The 17,942-nt window shown below is 40.4% G+C and overlaps 1 protein-coding gene across 3 annotated transcripts; it reads left to right on the plus strand.

Annotated features, from left to right (window-relative positions):
• Positions 1 to 6,072: 6,072 nt before the first annotated feature.
• TLR3 (toll like receptor 3) lies at positions 6,073 to 16,990 on the plus strand. Of its 3 annotated transcripts, XM_069788595.1 has the most exons (6): positions 6,073 to 6,505; positions 6,901 to 7,162; positions 9,541 to 9,989; positions 11,425 to 11,616; positions 13,427 to 15,252; positions 15,912 to 16,990. In XM_069788595.1, exons 1-6 carry the CDS (start codon positions 6,095 to 6,097, stop codon positions 16,138 to 16,140), a joined length of 3,369 nt encoding a protein of 1,122 aa, XP_069644696.1. In that variant the 5' UTR covers positions 6,073 to 6,094; the 3' UTR covers positions 16,141 to 16,990. The 3 variants fall into 3 exon arrangements, with proteins under 3 accessions (XP_069644696.1, XP_069644711.1, XP_009914242.1); XM_069788610.1 differs by lacking the exon at positions 6,901 to 7,162 and having other exon boundaries at positions 6,386 to 6,555; XM_009915940.2 differs by lacking the exon at positions 6,901 to 7,162 and having other exon boundaries at positions 6,386 to 6,505.
• Positions 16,991 to 17,942: the final 952 nt, after the last annotated feature.

Consider the following 17,942-nt stretch of genomic DNA (forward strand, 5'->3'; position numbering starts at 1 on the left):
CCCTGATACTTGCGAGTGTAGAAACCCAACTGATAACCAGTTTCCAATGTTACAGGCATGTTGGTTTAGTTGTGCTGAACAGAGTGGTGACCCATACTTCCTTAACATTCTTCTGCAGTTTTAACTTTCCCTTATGCAAATGAGTCTGAATGTCATACTATTATTCTGCTAAATTCCTCACTGGCTCAAAATTATGGCCAAGTGACTGGGGCATAATGTAATTAAATCCCCTTATCAGTATGGCTAATGAAGAGCAGCACAGCTATTACCATGCATGGGATCATATCATTTGTGCACAAATGCCTATTTGTATTTGCAAACAAATGTTTCCAAATGTATTTTGTATGCTCAAAGTGTTAAGCTGTAGGCAAAAAGAAATTGGCCTCAGGGAATGCGTTTTGTGCAATATAGAAAAAATTGTAGTAGTCTATAATTTCAAGCCATTGAATCAGGCCCAATGCTTTACATTTTGTTTATAAAATGTTTTCTTGGATTTCAGATTTTTGTAGACATAATTGATGTCTAAAATAGTCATACTTCCAATACTTACATAAAACTTGCTTTACAAATTAAATGAAATTGGAAATGTGTATCAACTGTTAAATACAACTAGTATTTTTTTAGCTAGTTACAATAAGACATACTTCTCTATTTTTTGTGCCTTTGTTCTGGCTAGGAGAAGGAATTGAAAGATAGTGTTCCACACTTTATTTATAGATAAAAGCTTTCACAATCTTAATCATTGAATAGCAACAGATGTTTAAGCTCTGCAGATGAATTTAGTAGCAATCTAATGCACTGGTGTTGGGATTCAGTCCTCAGATTTTAATCTAACAAGATTATAGTTAAAGCCTGATAGCAGTTATGGTTGACCTTTCTTGTTTTTCTTCTCTGTAAATGTTTTCCTAACTTTCACTGTTCCTCTTGTAACGGGTGGGGGCTACATAATGGTACTATTGACAATGGGCCTAAAAGAGCTGTTGATTGGATTCAAATGGCTGTTGTGTTCACTCCAATTCAGAATGAAAAATTGAAATTTAAACCACCTGTAGAACAGAAGTTTTGTTTCAGGAGCATTGAATCATGTTACTTCATCATATACTTTTATTCAGCTTTGTCATTTTTGTGTTATATTTATTACATTTAAAATATATGGGTCATGTTTACCATTCTTCCTCAAAAGCTTTGTCCAAGTAGTTGTTCCCCTAAAACATTTGGTTTTCTAAAGACTGTTAAAATTTCTTTGGCTATCCTGCAAACCGAAAGCGGTAGCTGCTGAAAGCAACATGGTACAATTTTAGTTAATCTAAGACAAAATAAAAAGAATCCTTTTGGGAGCAATGCATAACTAGCCTTGGATCCTTCACAACAAAACAAAGCATTGCCAAAAATCCCATGTGATTATGCAGAATATACAGTAGCAGGATCATTTGTCTGAGGTCCACTGGCACCACGTAAGCAGTGATATTTCTGGAAGGCTCACAATGAATATTCACTGCATTTAAAAGCATGTTTTTGATTTGTCTGGTACCTTGTAAGTAAAGTTAGATGCAGCAACTTGTGTATATGGCTGTTGTGATACACCTTAGAAACTTTTAATACCTGGCAGCTGATGGGTTCTCCTTTCATACCACTCGAATTTGGTAGGGTTGAAAACTTTTTTCTTTTGGTGAGGGGAAAAAATAACCTAAGGAATGAATTATTGCCACTGTTTCCACAGTTTCATGAGACAATAGAGAATAGGTGTGGACAAAAGGTGTATGAAGGGCTATTGTAAAGAAGTAATTTTGGATTTGAAGTCAGTTGTCAGCACAGCCAAATATTTCTTGGGGGCGGGGAAGAAAAAAGGGTGGACTATGTGGGTGTGTTTGCATGTTTATTCACTTCTGTGCATCTTGCCTTCTGTGAGTTCAAAGTGAATCTGAGCATTTAGGGCTTTAGGTTACAATGACTACTGAGGAAAAGATGCAATGAATGCAAAAAGATACTGGATATAACTGAATAGGGATTTTAGTACATGGAAAGATCAAATGCAGCTGTGATTGTTTTAAATACAGCTTACCTTTAGAAGCTAGAGATTACATTGCCTTCAAAGGCATAGTCTTTAGAGGGAAAATATTTCGGAGAGTGGTAGACTTGTACTAGTGTTTGCTATCTGTGTTGTAAGCATGAGTGTACATCAAACACTGGCTTTTCTAGTTTATCATTCAAGTTTGCTGTGTTCATGGTGAAATCACTTGGTGTGGGGGCAATTGTATATGATCTGCATTAGGATATAGATTTTTTTTCTGTTGGAAATACACTGTGAAAACAAACATGAAAATGTGCCAGAAAAAGGGGGAACAGCAAAAAAGGAAGGGATTCTGAAACCAGACAATTAAATACTGTGGGGAGATGCTGGGAAATAAACTACCACAATGAAAAATGTTTAATATCCATGCTTAATTGAGAAAGCTAGGTAAGAACAAGATTTTCAGAAGGCTGTCACCTTCTCTTTCTGGGGAGAGTTCTTAAAGGTAGAAATTGCCAAAAAAAGTTTCCATAACATGAGAATATCCAAGTCCTAAATTCCAGCCTTTTTACTACTTCAGTATGTAAAAAGCTAAAACATTTAATAGCAAAATATATATACACACATAAATCCAGTGGTGCAAACATGAAACATTGTGATACCTCTTTAAAAAAATGTTGAAATAATGAAGTATTTTGTCTCTAACCCTGACTAAAAGGTTAACTTAGAAGTGACTGACCTCTCATTTCTCTAGCTCCAGGGTTCTCTCTTTGGGATTAGAATTCCCTGGATGGTAGGTAAAAGCATTAACACAGCACACATACTGGTAACGACACATCCTTGTTCTTGCTAGAGCAGTAGAAGATGCAGAGAAAAGGGTTGCAAAGGCTGCCTTTGTAACTGTCCCAATATAGAGGGAAGAGGTGGTTTTGAACAGGAATCCACCCTAGAGTTGAATTCTTAGTTCTCTAAATTGTCTCCTGGCTAGGCTATGTAAAGCAGTCTCATTGTACTGAGATGAGCTTTTGTGAATGCTCTTACTGTGCCAGAATTTTTCAGATAATGTGACTTGTTCTGCAGTTGATCTTTACAGTCAGTGCAACACATCAGGAAAGTGTACACCAGTGTCAAAGCTGGTGAGCAAATGCTAGAGTTTATCTATGCATGTCCACTGGCATTTTTCATGTTATTTCCAGGTAAAAAACAGTTTAGCCAGAGCCACTGCTCATGGCTGGCTACTGGATAGCTTAAATGCCAAACAATGGCAGGAGTTCTCAGCTACCTGCCCAGGTCATGTTTTCAGCTAGGAATAAAAGAAGAAATGCATGGAAGCAAATTCTCCTGTCTTTGGGCACCCAGAGGTTTGGGAGAATGCTAATGAACATAGTCTGCCTTACCATTGATCTGCATGTCAGTCCTCAGATACCCTTTCCCACTTCTGTGTCCACAAAAAGCTAATGTTGTAATTCAATTTTTACAATGTGTAAATTAGCAGTTATGAGTGAGCAGTCTTAAAGGAACTGTTGCACCCAGAAGGCACCTGACCTGTTAGAATATTCAACAGCACAGTTAAACTTAGCTGAATTCATGTAATGACAACATAGAAGAAGCATCTATTCTCCTGTCTCAGGAGGTAGATACAAGCTAACTGTCTGCGACACTGTCTTCCCTTCTAGTTGCCTTGATGTTGCAGCATGTCCCTTGTCAAGACTTGCTTCCGATCTTAACTGTTCAGCTCTGCTCTTTCCTGCTTTCTTTCTCCTGGTAGCTAGGCTTGCTTCCAGACATATTTAAATTCTGTTTGCATGAACCCATTCATTGCAGCATGGGATGTCTGAATCCAACCACAACGTGTGGTGCTTTCACCATTCAAGTGGCTTATGGTCATGGGAAGCATCTGTGTGTGTTCTGTCATTCTGGGTCTTCCCCCGGATGCTTGCAGTCTGACTTGTGGTTTACAAAAATGCTGAGGTCCAGTTAGCTGTGTACGAAGTTAATACACTTGTTTGTATCTGAAGATCAGGTTAAGATCAGTAGACTTCCTCTTTGCTTTTTTCTAGGCTAAGTTTTGGTGGCATGTTTGCTCTGGGAGTGTTATGTGAGATACTGCACCTACATCCCTACCCTTCTGTGGCTATAGCCTGGATAAGCTTGAACTAGGTCTGTGCAGCAACTGTTTACGCTGCTGTTAAAGATATGTGTGAAATAGCTACATCTCCAGAATTGTGTCTGACTGCCTTTTGTCACTATTCAGAACCAACTCACTCAGGCTGCTTTCCTTGACCACAATGTGGGAGCATTGCCTAGTTTTTACACTGTTTTTTTCCTAAATTATTCTCTGGACATGTGGATTGCTTGACTTTCCCCTCCATTATGAGTTTGCCATGTTCTTTCCAGCATCTGAAAACATAAGTATAGTTTAAACTAAGCTACAGTGGAGTTACGGCAACTTGAGAGCCTGATGTGATTTCACACCACGGAAATAGGCACAGATGTGTCCACTTTGTCCTCTGCCTCAGAAATACTGTACTTGCTGAACCTGCACTGGTTGTGTATGCCCTAGAGTCTACCTTGCACAGTAGTACCTGCTGGTTCTCGTAAATCATGCTGCAAAATGTCTACAAGAGCTTTGTTGCTTTGACATTTTCTGTAATAAAATAAATGTTCTTACACCCAGTGCAAGTGTTCCACAAGAGTGTGGAGCTTTTGAGTACCCTTGTGCCGTTGTCTCCCTGAGCCACTGACATTATTCTAAGGCTAGAGTGTTGGAAAGGCATTACTGATAAAATAGCAGCTTCATCAGCATCGGGTGGTTTTCTTCCATTATGCCTGATACAACTCCAGCTTACTGGTAGTCCCCTATGTCTATAGGGAAGAGAGGATTGAGGGTGGATAAATTGTAAGGTGAGACCAAAGAGCATGCTTTATCTGTAGTAGGAGTATGGTGGAGGGTGAGATAAGAGGCAAAATACCTGACAGTATTGCTATGCTGGAATAATGATCTGCCAAGGTTGTTAATTATTATGCTGCTTTACCATCAGTGTGATCTCTTCTGTTCCAAAGCAGCAGAGTTGCGAAATGCAAAGGGAAAATCCTCCTCAGAGTAACTTAATGTGACTTCAAGTGGCTGTGCTTATGATCAAATGATCTTATCCAGTGCAGAAGCACACAGGGCGGCATGGAACAGAAATTTGCTCTTCCCCTAGGAAGACAAAAGGGAGGATCAAGGTTTAACTGTGAAATGGGAATGAAACAGGCTCTAGAGCCTTTCCGCTCCAAAGGAGCTTGGTTCTGGTCTCGGTTTCAGTGTCCGAACTCCAAGAATAAATATTAATTTATATTAGGCAATTGTTGAAAGAATTCGGAGAGCAGGAGTAGGAAGTAAGGGCCCTAACCTCTTTGGTAGCCAGCCTACCTCCCCGGGCTCCACTGCAAATCTGCCAGTAGTCCCGGATTTAACGGGATATAGGGCAGAAATCAGCACAGTCTCCCTCCTTCCCCAGAGCTCCTGGTCGGCAGGCAGTTAACACATTGCTGCAGGCTGTGATTTCAAACACTTTGAATGAAGAGTTTATGTCCTTCTTACGAAGAGCCGAGTTTGCTCTTTTTCTGGGTGAGCCTGCAGCTACCCGCTCTGCACTCGAGAGGGACAGCACCACTACCTAAGAACGTAAGGTGAACTCAGTGGTGTTGGTGTGTCCGAAGCATGGCTGGATGAGCCCCGCAGAGGATTCGCCATTGCCAGCGCAGTGGAAGCAGTGGCGCCTTTTGGCACGTCCGAAAGCTCGTGCTGAGGAAGTCCTCCCCAGGAAACTGATGGTCAGGGCCCTGGGACAGCAGGGACCTGCGAACTCGCAGGCAGCATGAAAAGGGCACACGTCTGAAAGCTGTACCTAAAACTTCTACTTGGACCTTTGGAAACGATTTCTTTCTAATGCAACAGAAAATATGTGATTATCTCTCTTAAAAATGTAGTATATTGCTCCCTCTCATAAACAAGTTCCCTTTTGAAAAGGGATGCTTTACGTGGCTCTGTAGAAACAAAGCACCCGTAGGTTTCTACGTTAAGAGAGTAATCTCCCCATGTCGGTAATCTGGCGGTCAGCCTATCCGCCTTTGGGATGTGTCCTGGGGGATTTTCAGAGACACTGGAATTGGCTAGGAATAAACCGTAACTGTGTTATAAGCAGCGCTGTGGGACGCTGCTCGCGTCCGACACACCTGCGCGCTGCAACGGGTTTCCGTGGGGAAAACCCCAGCGCCAGCCCGCCGCCCAGCTCAGGAGCCCCCTCCGCCCCCGGCACCCGGCGGACGCTCCGCCCGGCCCGGCCCGGCCCGGCTCGGCTCGGCTCGGCTTCCCACGCCGCCTCCTGCCCCGCTTTCGGTTTCACTTCTTCCGGCTCCCGGCGGAGCGTTTCCTCGTGGTTTTCGTGCGCTGGGAAAGTTGTACGGTGCCTGGATGTCTCCAGACCGGAGGAGGTAGAGCCCGCAGCGGTAAGGGGATGCCGTTCTTCGCTTCTTGGTAATAAACGCGAATATCGGAGGTACAAAGCCCGAAGGACTGCCCAGGAGTTCGGGCGATTTTCCGTCATCTTGGATTTCTCCTCGCTTGCAAGTTAGCAAAGTCGGCGCCGCTGCTGTTTGCTTAAAGCTGTGTGCTTTGGTGCTTGTGCCCGCGTGTGGTGTCCCCAGCTGGCAGGAGGTATTTCTGGGTGTTAAAAAAAAAAAAGGAGAAGGCAACATAGGTGAAGTGGGAATGTCCCTCCCTGGGAGATGCTGGAAGCTCCCCTGCTAAATTCTCCAGTTTTTTAAAGTTCTTGCTCGTAACATTAAAACTGTCATTCTTTCTTTTGTCTGTTAAATACTATTCTGTAACACTGTCCCTTCAGTCTGACGATGGGTGTATGCTTTTTTCACTGGATCCCCAACCAAAGCATAAAACGCCTAAAGCTGACTCCAGACTTCACGCAATGAAAAAAGCAGGAAAAGGCAGGCCTTCAGGCCTCACTGGAAGTCAGCCAAAGAACTCATTTTGTGTTTGTGCAGTACATTTCTTGCGCCTTTCAGACTTAAAGATGAGCTGGCAACAACTGCCGAGGAGCCTGGCAGCTATGTCCCTAAAACAAACCCTCAGAGGGATGCAGGCCAGAGGTAAAGCTTTTGTTACAGACAAGCTCCCACTTTGTTTTCCTTAGCTCTTCCAGCAGCTGGGGTACAGAGGAATGAGGCAGGACAAGCGGTCCTTTATTTTCCTCAGCTACAGGGACACGGGTGCGGTGTTCAGCAGCCGCTGTAGCAGGTCAGGCTGTCTGCAGGACCATCGTGTTGAGTTATTTGCTATCGCTTCCCCTTCCTCATTTGCCAGCGGCAAGGTGAGTGGAGAGCCAGACTGTGTGAGCTGCAGGAGATGGGTCAGGCCCACATGCAGTGCCCAGCAGGGAATTGGTTTTTCATTAAGATTTATTTTAAATTGTCTTTTGCAGTCCTTTCTGTATGCCTTTGCAATGCTTTAAGTCCCTCTTTCCCTTGCTTTTACGCCCACTCCCATTGGATTTTACTGATGTCTCTCCCTAGATGGCCAGGTTGCTCCCACAGAGGCACTCACAGGGTTCCCCTCTGGCCACTACAATGTGGCTTTTTGTTACTAGAGGAGTCCTAATGTATGCTCTCTGAAAAGGCGTGTTACCTGTGGTGCCAAACTTTGCTGGGGTCTGACCTGCTAAACTCCTGTTTGGCTGCAGGTTGCAGTGTCAGTTCCTCAAGAGTGTTTTGTTACGGTAGTGAAAACTCTTCTCTTCAAAAAACATCAGTTCTGAGGGCTTTTTCTTTTTCTATACCAATGTACAGGTTTAATTTCTTGTTTCATTTCTTGTTTCGTTGTTTGAGCAATAATGTAATGTGCTCAAAGCTAGATCATGTTGATTAAACACAGGTTCCAAGCAAAGGAAAATGTGAGCTGCAGAACTAAGGAAGCTCATATTCCTGGGAATTAGTCTTTCGAGAAGCTGTTCTAGATTCCTGTTAAGTCTAGTAAGGTTAAATTCCCGTCTATAGCCTGTTCTGTAGTGGGGCACTGACAGTCTTCTCTACCTGGGAGCCCATCATGCTGAGACTTAACTCATTGGTAAATTGAGGTTGAGCAGGTACGTTCCAAATTTGTTGGCAGAAGGCCATACAGATGTGTGTATTTGGAGATTGTGGAGATACTCAAAGCTTCAGGGGTGAAAGTATAAGGTTTATATTTTTTAAAAAAGAAAAAATTGAAGTGGAGGAACCTAAGCTTACTGTTCTCTGCTAAAGCATGGAAAAATATTCAGGCAAGCACTCCCAAAGTATTTGTTTTCCCTCTACTGAAGTTTAATTCTGTATAGAATGATATGGAAGATACACTGGACTCTTCTCTTGATTATTTGTTCTCCCTCTACTGAAGATTAATTCTGTAGAGAATGATACGGAAGATACACTGGACTTCTCTCTTGATTAGTGGAAATGCTATTTAATTAGACAAGCTCTATGACTCAGCAGGCTTGTCAAAGCTTTCTGAGCTCTTACAGCTCTAATCCAGTCAGAATTTTTGTGGAATTAATTTTCTTCTTTATCCAGTAAAGCTGCATTACAAGATCACCAGGTAAATTTAAATCTTATGGATACTAAATTGAAATGGAATAAAATACAAAAAACTCTGAGATTCTTCAGAAATGTCATGCCTAAACAGGCAGAGCCGTTGAAGATTAGAGCACCAGTGGACAGAGGCTGATATCCTAATGGAAGTTCTCAAAAGATATGGGGTGGGGTGTTTAAATTCTTAAATGTGTAAGTTTTCCTGGAAGAATTTGGATAAATGTACTGAATCTATGAACAGTGTTTTTTCTACACCTTGGCTCTTCATTTCTTTCTCTGATTAGGTCGGTACTGATTTATTCTGTCTGCTTTTACCTTCTCATATACCTTTCTATAGCCTGGTATTCCTTCTTTCACTATGAGGTAGAAAGAGAGTTAGAAGTTTGTGTGGCTGGCTTGTAAAACAGCAACTGGCAACAACTGTAAAATAAAGTGGTGGCATATTAGGCATTCTTACTGCATATAACTATAAATATTTTAAGTGCAGTTAAGCTCGGAGCATAGTGATTAACATTGAGGGGCCGGTGTACAAATATTTATCAGTGTGATTAACATTGAGGAGCCTGTGTGTAATTTGTCATATTTATTGTATTTTTTGCATGTTAAAGCAATGAAAAATTAATCAGAAAAGGGAAAATGTTGGAAATTTGCATTGATAATAGATAAAGTGTTGGTAGCTTTTTGAGCATATAAGACAATACTATTGTTTTTAAAGAAAAATCTTAACTTAGATTATTAGACATACCTTTTCTGCAGAAATGAATGCTACTTTACGGGTGAAAAATACTGAGTGTTTGCTTCGTATAAAACTGCATGGTTTTTGAGCCTGGCTTGCTTAGCCTTCAGTTTAAGATATAAGTTATGTCAAAATGATTGTAATTTGTATGGTGTTCATTTTGCCTTTGCAGATAAAACAATGGGAAGTGCTGTTCTTTGGCGGAGCAGCTTATCTGTCAAACTGGTGTCTGTCTGCTTGCTGTGTGCATCAGTTGGAAAGCAATGTCAGATCCGAAATGAAATGGCTGACTGCAGTCACCTAAAGCTGACTCAAATTCCTTCTGATCTCCCAAACAATATAACAGGTTTGGACATTTCTCATAATCAGCTAAGGCAGCTAGGTCCTGCAAATCTGACCAAGTACAGCCAGCTGGTTTACTTGAACGCAGGCTACAACAGCATCTCTAAACTGCAACCGGAATTGTGCAAAAATGTGCCCCTGTTGCAGATTCTGAAGTTAGAACATAACGAATTGTATAAGATCCCTGATGGAGTCTTTGCTTCCTGCACCAACCTGACTGAGCTCAATCTAGGATACAACAGAATAGATACAAAAAATGATCCTTTCAAAACTCTGGAGGTAAGCTTTAGAAATGCACCTTTTCATGTAAATAAAGTATAAATGGGGAATTTACTGTATTTTCCACTGTGTGTACAGAACAGCTGCCTATTTGCACCTGAAAATACCCAGCATATAATATTCCTTCATTCTTTTTCTAAAGAAGAGTCCTAGTAGCTTCTTGTGTTAGAAGCACACTGGAGTCTCAGCCATCCTTATTAAGTCAATCCTCTCCATCCCCTTTTCCCTATTGCAGCCCATTGAGGCACCTGGCCATGCAGGATTTGTGCTGAGAGAATAGCAGCAGCAGATGACATATAAGGTGAAGTGGATGGTGTGGAATCTGAGTTGCCTGGGGTATAAAAATGGTAGCTAGCCTAAATTCTCAAGGGCACAGTGTAGTTACTCTGATCATGAAGGCTAGTGCTTAGGCTGAATGTAGTGTCTCTCAGGACTTTGGGGATTAAGAAAGAGTAAAAGTCTTTTTACTCTATCTTTGTTTTTCCTGGTAGTTTCCCTGTGGTTAAATATTATTCTCTGTAGCATCTATGAGCACAGGAATCAGGAAAAGACTGTGCCCTTGTCTTTGCACCAGGCAGGGAATCATGCAAAAGGAAGGGCCTAAGGACAAAAATAAATAGAGACAACGCATGGGTACTAATTGTTGTACAATGTTCTAATGAGTGTGCATGTTGTTTTGAACAAGTCTGGACTTTTCTGCTAAAGTCAGTATTCCAGTTCAGTTACATGAGATGCACTTGCTTGCATTGTAGGATGCTGACTCAACTAAGTACAAATGAGTACAGCCAGCTTCGGTGCTGGGAACAGAACTGAAGTTCTGGCCTTCCTCGCTTTGCTGCTGACCTGTTACTGATGGAGGCCAGGCTTGGGGCACCTCAAGGCACATTCTGTGGAGTCACCTTTAGGGTAGCATGTCCTTCTCCGCAGGTGCAGGAGGAGTCTGAGCACCTGGGCATGAGCTGGAGTATTACAGGGCGTACAGCACTGATCTTTGTAGGCTGCTACTGCACTCCTCTTCACCTTCCTCACTTCCATTTCTGGGGGTGGACCACAGTGAAGAGGGTGGAATGCAAGGTTTAATACTGCAGGAGTTGTAACTGCAGCCAACTGTAGGCTTTTGCTTTTATCACTTTATCTGGAGCAGGAGGGCTTTCAGTGAATTAAGGCATTTTAGATAAAGTAAATCTTTGGTTTGCAGGAAGATATTTTAGCAGGTTAAGACCATGGATACAATGAAAGTTACAGGGGTGGAAGATACAGAAGGCTTCTTCTGCAGGATCTTGAAAGCTGCCATTTCTCTATTACAAATTTATTTTAATTGTAGTATTGCAACTATTTTCTAATCAATTGGACTCTAATGCAATATTTCAAAATTATTTTGTATTATATAAAATAAAAATAATTGTATACTTTTCTGTTTGCATCTTCTCCCCAGAACTTGAATATTTTGGACCTATCTCATAATCTTTTGAAGTCGGCAAATTTAGGATTGCAGCAACAGTTGAAGAACCTTCGTGTGCTCATCTTGGATAGCAATGAAATCACTGAGTTAAAAAAGGAAGACTTCAGTTTTCTTAGCAACACCTCATTGAATAGTCTTGATTTGTCATCAAACCCACTGAAAGAGGTAGGAAGCATTTAAACAGAAATTCAGCAGGTGTAAGTATAAAATGGAGCTATCCTGATTTATCCTTTATGATTGTATAGCATTTACATTACACTTTTGATCCACTGAGGTCCAAGATAAAACCATTCGATTGTATACAGCATTAATCCTGATCTCCAGTAGTGATACACAATTATTTTTCTCCCACTGGAATCAGCAAGAGCTGGTTCCATGTAGATTAGAGGTCTCAAGCAACAGCTAGATCAAGTAGCTCTGTCATCCCTTACCAGGTATTTTCTATGCAGGATTTCTTTTGTTTGTGCTGAAGGTGAAGAGCTGACATACTGTCCTGGTTTCAGCTGGGATAGAGTTAATTGTCTTCCTAGTAGCTGGTATAGTGCTATGTTTTGGATTTAGTAGCAGAAGAATGTTGATAACACACTGACATTTTCAGTTGTTGCTAAGTCACGTTTAGACTAAGTCAGGGTTTTTTCAGCTTCTCATGCCCAGCCAGCAAGAAGGCTGGAGGGGCACAAGATGTTGGGAGGGGACACAGCCAGGGCAGCTGACCCAAACTGGTCAAAGGGGTATTCCATACCATGAGATGTCACATCTAGTATATAAACTGGGAGGAGTAGGGGCGGGGGGATCACCGCTCGGGGACTAACTGGGCGTTGATCAGTGGGTGGTGAGCAATTGCACTGTGCATCATTTGTACATTCCAATCCTTTTATTATTGCTGTTTTCATTTTATTAGTGTTATCATCATCATTATTAGTTTCTTCTTTTCTGTTCTATTAAACCATTCTTATCTCAACCCACGAGTTTTACTTTTTTTTCCCAATTTTCTTCCCCATGCCGCTGGATGAGGGGGGAAGTGAGTGAGCGGCTGCGTCGTGCTTAGTTGCTGGCTGGGGTTAAACCACGACACATACTTTCTAAGTGGGGTAAAAGTGTGATGTTATGCAAGGCTAGTTATACCATCTAGGTCTCACTTCGTAGTTGATCAAAGAGAATGTTCATTTGTGTCTGTGGGGTACCCCAGAGAAATCATCATTGCAGAAAAGTGTACTTACTCCTTTAAAAAAAACAAGTGGGTGGTTTTTCTGCAACCTACACCGACTGCACTCTTCTCTCTGACCCACTTCTCAGTGTTGCAGTATGATTCTTTGGAGAGTGATGGTAAGTGTTGCAGTTCTCAACTGGCTGACCCTCAGCGTATGACTACTGAATTTGCATTGAATTTGCTTGGGTTTTTTCCCAGTTGGTTGATTTGTAAAGAACATGTACATGGAAATTACAAGAACATTTTAAAGTGGCATAAGCTTGTACCACTGCTGAGAGGCAATCCCACCATCCTCTTTCCCTTCGCCACTTCATCCCTCTCTCTTTCTGGTACAAGCTTTAATGAGGCTATGCACTGGATCACTGGGGAAACTCTACAGACTTTTTGGTTTGGTTAGCTTGTAGTCAGGCTGGTTCCCTGTTTGATTTATCATGTGACTGCATGTATGGCCGTATTGGCACAAGGGTACAGTGTGTGGATAAGTAGATGGGACTGCTCCTTTCTTGGGCAGTGCTACTTTATGCTAGTTTAAGCTGCTCTGATTTTACAGTACTGCTGTCTGCAAAGTAGCTTTATGCTTGAATCATTCAGTATAAACTCCAAGAAGTGTTTGTCTGACCTTGGCTGTAGAAAAATCTGTGTAGGAGGTCATATTCTGCTTCAAAATCTTGTTTGAAAACCTTTCCAAATTTTGGCTTTATGAGTCAACTTTCTTACATAATCCCCTTGTTTAGGTCAAAACTCTTTTTTTCCTTTTCCTTCCAGTTTCACGTAGGATGTTTACATGCAATCGGAAATCTGTTTGGCCTCATACTGAATGATGTTGAACTTGGTGAAAATCGCACAAAGAAACTTTGTACAGAATTATCAAACACGGCGATTCAGAACCTCTCACTAAGCCATGTGAAGCTTTCGTATGTTGGCAAGTCAACTTTCCAGGGACTGCAAGGAACAAATCTTACAGTTTTAAACCTTTCCCAAAATTCTCTGTCTGTGATAGAAGATGACTCATTTCAGTGGCTTTCAAGTTTACAATACTTAAACCTGAAGCATAATAACTTTCATATATCTTCACGTTTATTTTATGGATTATCCAGCCTCAAACATCTGAATCTGATAAATTCACTTACTGGGAAAATTGAAGATTTTTCCTTTCATTGGTTATACCACCTGGAGTACCTTATAATGGATAATAACAATTTTCCAGGAATTACTGCTAATACGTTCACGGGTCTGAACAACCTGAAATACCTGAGTCTCTGTAACTGCAACATAAACTTACAAAGAATAACTAATAAAACATTTTCATCACTTGGTAATTCCAGTTTGCAAGTTCTCAACCTCACAAAAACAAGGATCTCTACAATAGAAAGTGGGGCATTCTCCTCTTTGGGACATCTGAAAATTCTTGATCTTGGTCTCAATGAAATTAGTCAAGAGCTCACAGGTCATGAGTTTAAAGGTCTCAATAATATACAAGATATTTATCTTTCCTATAACAAAAACTTGGCTTTGCAAAGTGAATCATTCATTTTTGTCCCAAGCCTTAGAAAACTGATGCTGAGGAAGGTAGGTTGCAGTAATCTGGCACTTTCTCCTTCACCTTTTCATCCTCTACAAAATCTGACTGTCCTGGACATCAGCAATAACAACATAGCAAACATAAGAGAAGACTTGTTTGATGGACTTCACAAACTTGACATTCTGGATTTGCAGCACAATAATTTAGCCCGACTCTGGAAACATGCAAATCCGGGTGGCCCTGTTCTTTTTTTAAAAGATCTTCCCAACTTGCGCATTCTTAATTTAAAATCAAATGGGCTTGATGAGATTCCAGTTCAGGTTTTCAAGGGTCTGTTTCAACTAAAAAACTTGGATTTAGGATCAAATAATTTGAATATGCTTCCAGCAACTCTGTTTGATGACCAAACCTCTCTGATTTCATTGAACCTTCAGAAAAATCTCATAACCTCAGTTGAAGAAAAAGTGTTTGGCCCAGCTTTCAAGAGCTTGAGAATACTAGAGATGGATTCCAATCCATTTGATTGCACCTGTGAAAGCATTGCTTGGTTTGCTGATTGGCTTAATGTGACCCAAGCATATATACCTGGATTGCAGTCCCAGTACATTTGCAACACCCCACCTAAATATCATGGTAGTCTGGTGCTGCATTTTGATAGCTCAGCCTGCAAAGACAGTGCTCCATTTAAACTTCTGTTTGTGATCACTACCTCTATTGTGATGCTACTCATTTTTATTGTTCTCAGCATCCATTTTGAAGGGTGGAGAATAGCTTTCTACTGGAATATTTTAGTGAATCGAGTACTTGGTTTTAAAGAACTTGACAGACAACAGGAAGAGTTTGATTATGATGCCTATGTTATTCATGCAAAACAGGACAAGAATTGGGTATCGAAGAATTTCATCTCTCTGGAAGAACATAACCACTTTCAAATTAGGTTTTGTTTAGAAGAACGGGACTTTGAAGCAGGTGTATCTGAATTTGAAGCCACAATTAACAGTATAAAAACGAGCAGGAAGATTATTTTTGTTGTGACTGAACACCTCTTACAGGATCCCTGGTGCAAAAAGTGAGTAGGATATAAAATTTTATATGTAAGGGGAAAAATTTCTTAACAGACTTTTTTAACAAGGTAATATTTTTTGCTGTGTAATTTAATAAAAAATACCATTTAATAAAAAATACCACGCCAATTCTACTTTAGTATATTTACTTAATATATCGTAACTTCAGAAGAATTCCTAAATTAATAAAGTTAATTGTTCCACATGTACACTATTAGAAATTTGAATATCTCAGTATTTTTTTTACAAAAAGTCAAGCTGTCACCTGTGCAGATTGCTTTCTGTAAAATTACATGTTTGAAAAAGAGCAATAATGGGTGAGATCACTAGCATCCAAAGATGATTTTTATTGGCCTTTAAACGAGTCTTTTCACCTTTCTTAGGTAGTGAACTTGAAAAGAAAGGAACTATGCTAAACAAGGCTATATCAAGACAGTAGACTTAGGTTATATTTTTAGAGGATGATTTTTTTCATTAGTTATAAGGTAACTAATTTAAGATAGGTAATGACAATTTTATATCATAGAATAGACATTAAGACCCCTGTTTGAGTCCAGTCCTTGAATTTGCTATGTGCTATTACATGAGCTATTAAAAGAATGGTTTGTCATTTTTTCCCTCCATATGAAAGAAAACTCATATTTTTGTCTAATTTTTGCTTCAGTTTTAAGGTGTATCATGCTCTTCAGCAAGCTATTGAACAAAGTCGGGACTCCATCATATTGATCTTTCTTCAGGATATCCAAGATTACAAGTTGTATCATGCGCTTCACCTGAGAAGAGGAATGTTCAGATCTTGCTGCATCTTGAACTGGCCAGCCCAGAAAGAACGAGTCAGTGCATTTCATCAGCAATTAGTGATGGCACTTAAATCAAATAGTAAAGTGAACTGAATTTTGAAAGTACAGATTTGAATTATGAAGTCATTTAATTGCATATTTTCTATCATTGGAAAACTAACAAGCCTTCAGGAAGACCTGAAAAAGTGTGTCATGCTGGAAAGATTTGTTAAGAGTCACTATAATTTAAATTTACTTGTCTATATTCATGTTTTTGCTGAAATTTTAATTCACCAGCACTGAAGTGACATGTTAAAGTCATGATTGACAGTCATTTCAGTCTGTGTATCAAAAATGTGGTAGAAATTCTGAAAAGCACTGGAATGACTGGTGTTCTAGGAAAAATGTCCATCTGATGTAGTGCAGAAAAGACATAGACTCACTACTTTAAAGGGATATGCAAAAGAGAACACAATAAAATAGCAAATTCTGTGTAGAAGATAGAGTGGACACTACTGCTTACTTTCATAACACAAGGGGAGATTCAGTGAAATTAAAATTGCAAAGCTTTCGACGTGTCCTGGTTTTGGCTGGGATAGAGTTAATTTTCTTTCTAGTAGCTGGTACAGTGCTATGTTTTGGGTTCAGTATGAGAAGAATGTTGATAACACACTGATGCCTTCAGTTGTTGTTACACAGTGTTTCGACTAAGTCAGGGATTTTTCAGCTTCTCATGCCCAGCCAGCGAGAAGGCTGGAGGGACACAAGAAGTTGGGAGGGGACAGAGCCAGGACAGCTGACCCAAACTGGCCAACAGGGTATTCCATACCATGGGACGTCATATGTAGTATATAAACTGGGGGGAGTGGGGGCCTGGGGGGCAGATTGCTGCTCGGAAACTAACTGGGGATCAGTCAGCGGGTGGTGAGCGATTGCATTGTGCATCACTTGTTTTGTATATTCCAATCCTTTTGTTATTATTATCATTATTATTTTCTTCCTTTCTGTTCTATTAAACTGTTCTTATCTCAACCCATGACTTCTTTTATTTATTTTTTTTCCCCTGATTCCCTCCTCCATCCCACTGGGTGGGGGGGAAGTGAGCGAGCGGCTGCATGCTACTTAGCTTCTGGCTGGGGTTAAGCCATGACACCACGTGAAGCACAGTAAGTAACATGGAAAATTATTTCTGTAGTTGAAACCAGGAAATGCAGCAGAGTTTCAAAGTAAGTTTTAAAACCTTTTTTTTTTAAGAAAAAGCCACAGAAAGGAACTTGACCCTGTGAGCAGCCTGTTCAGAACATTCAGTGAAGGATTGCTTATGCCTTCTGGGAGGGGCTAGTACTGGTGACTATCAAAAACAGATTTTCAGACTGTAACTCAACTGATTTAATCCATGTGGTATAATTAAAAAGAAAATTTTTACTCTTCCCTCCTCAGATTCAGAGAGCTAACAGAAGGACATTTGTACTGAGAGACATCTCCTTAATTCTTTGAATGCACATACAACTATATGCGGGCCTTTAAATAGAACTTGAAATTAATGTGAAATATGGCCAAGGCACAGCTGGTGCACCTGTATAAAATGAGTAACGGCATAGATATTTCTGTAGCATAACCAGAAGACAGCTTTGTGGGGGAGGTGGTGCTACTGTAATTTCATTACTGAAAACTTTGTTATTGGTGCAACGACAACAAAAAATACCCCCCCCCCCCATAAGAAATAGTGTTAAACCGTATAAGAAATACTACTGTGACTACAGTTACAGGTAGAGTGGGAGAAAAACTTCAAAAGTAGATTAATTTCAAATCTTTTGTTTCCTTTTTCTTTATGACTGTATGTAGTTTTGCCTTTGATAGCTCAAAAGGAATTTGTAAAGAAATCGGATAGAATTCTGTAGTTTAATTTCTTATAT

The sequence above is a fragment of the Haliaeetus albicilla genome, chromosome 1 (genome assembly GCF_947461875.1).
Source record: "Haliaeetus albicilla chromosome 1, bHalAlb1.1, whole genome shotgun sequence".
NCBI lineage: Eukaryota > Metazoa > Chordata > Aves > Accipitriformes > Accipitridae > Haliaeetus > Haliaeetus albicilla.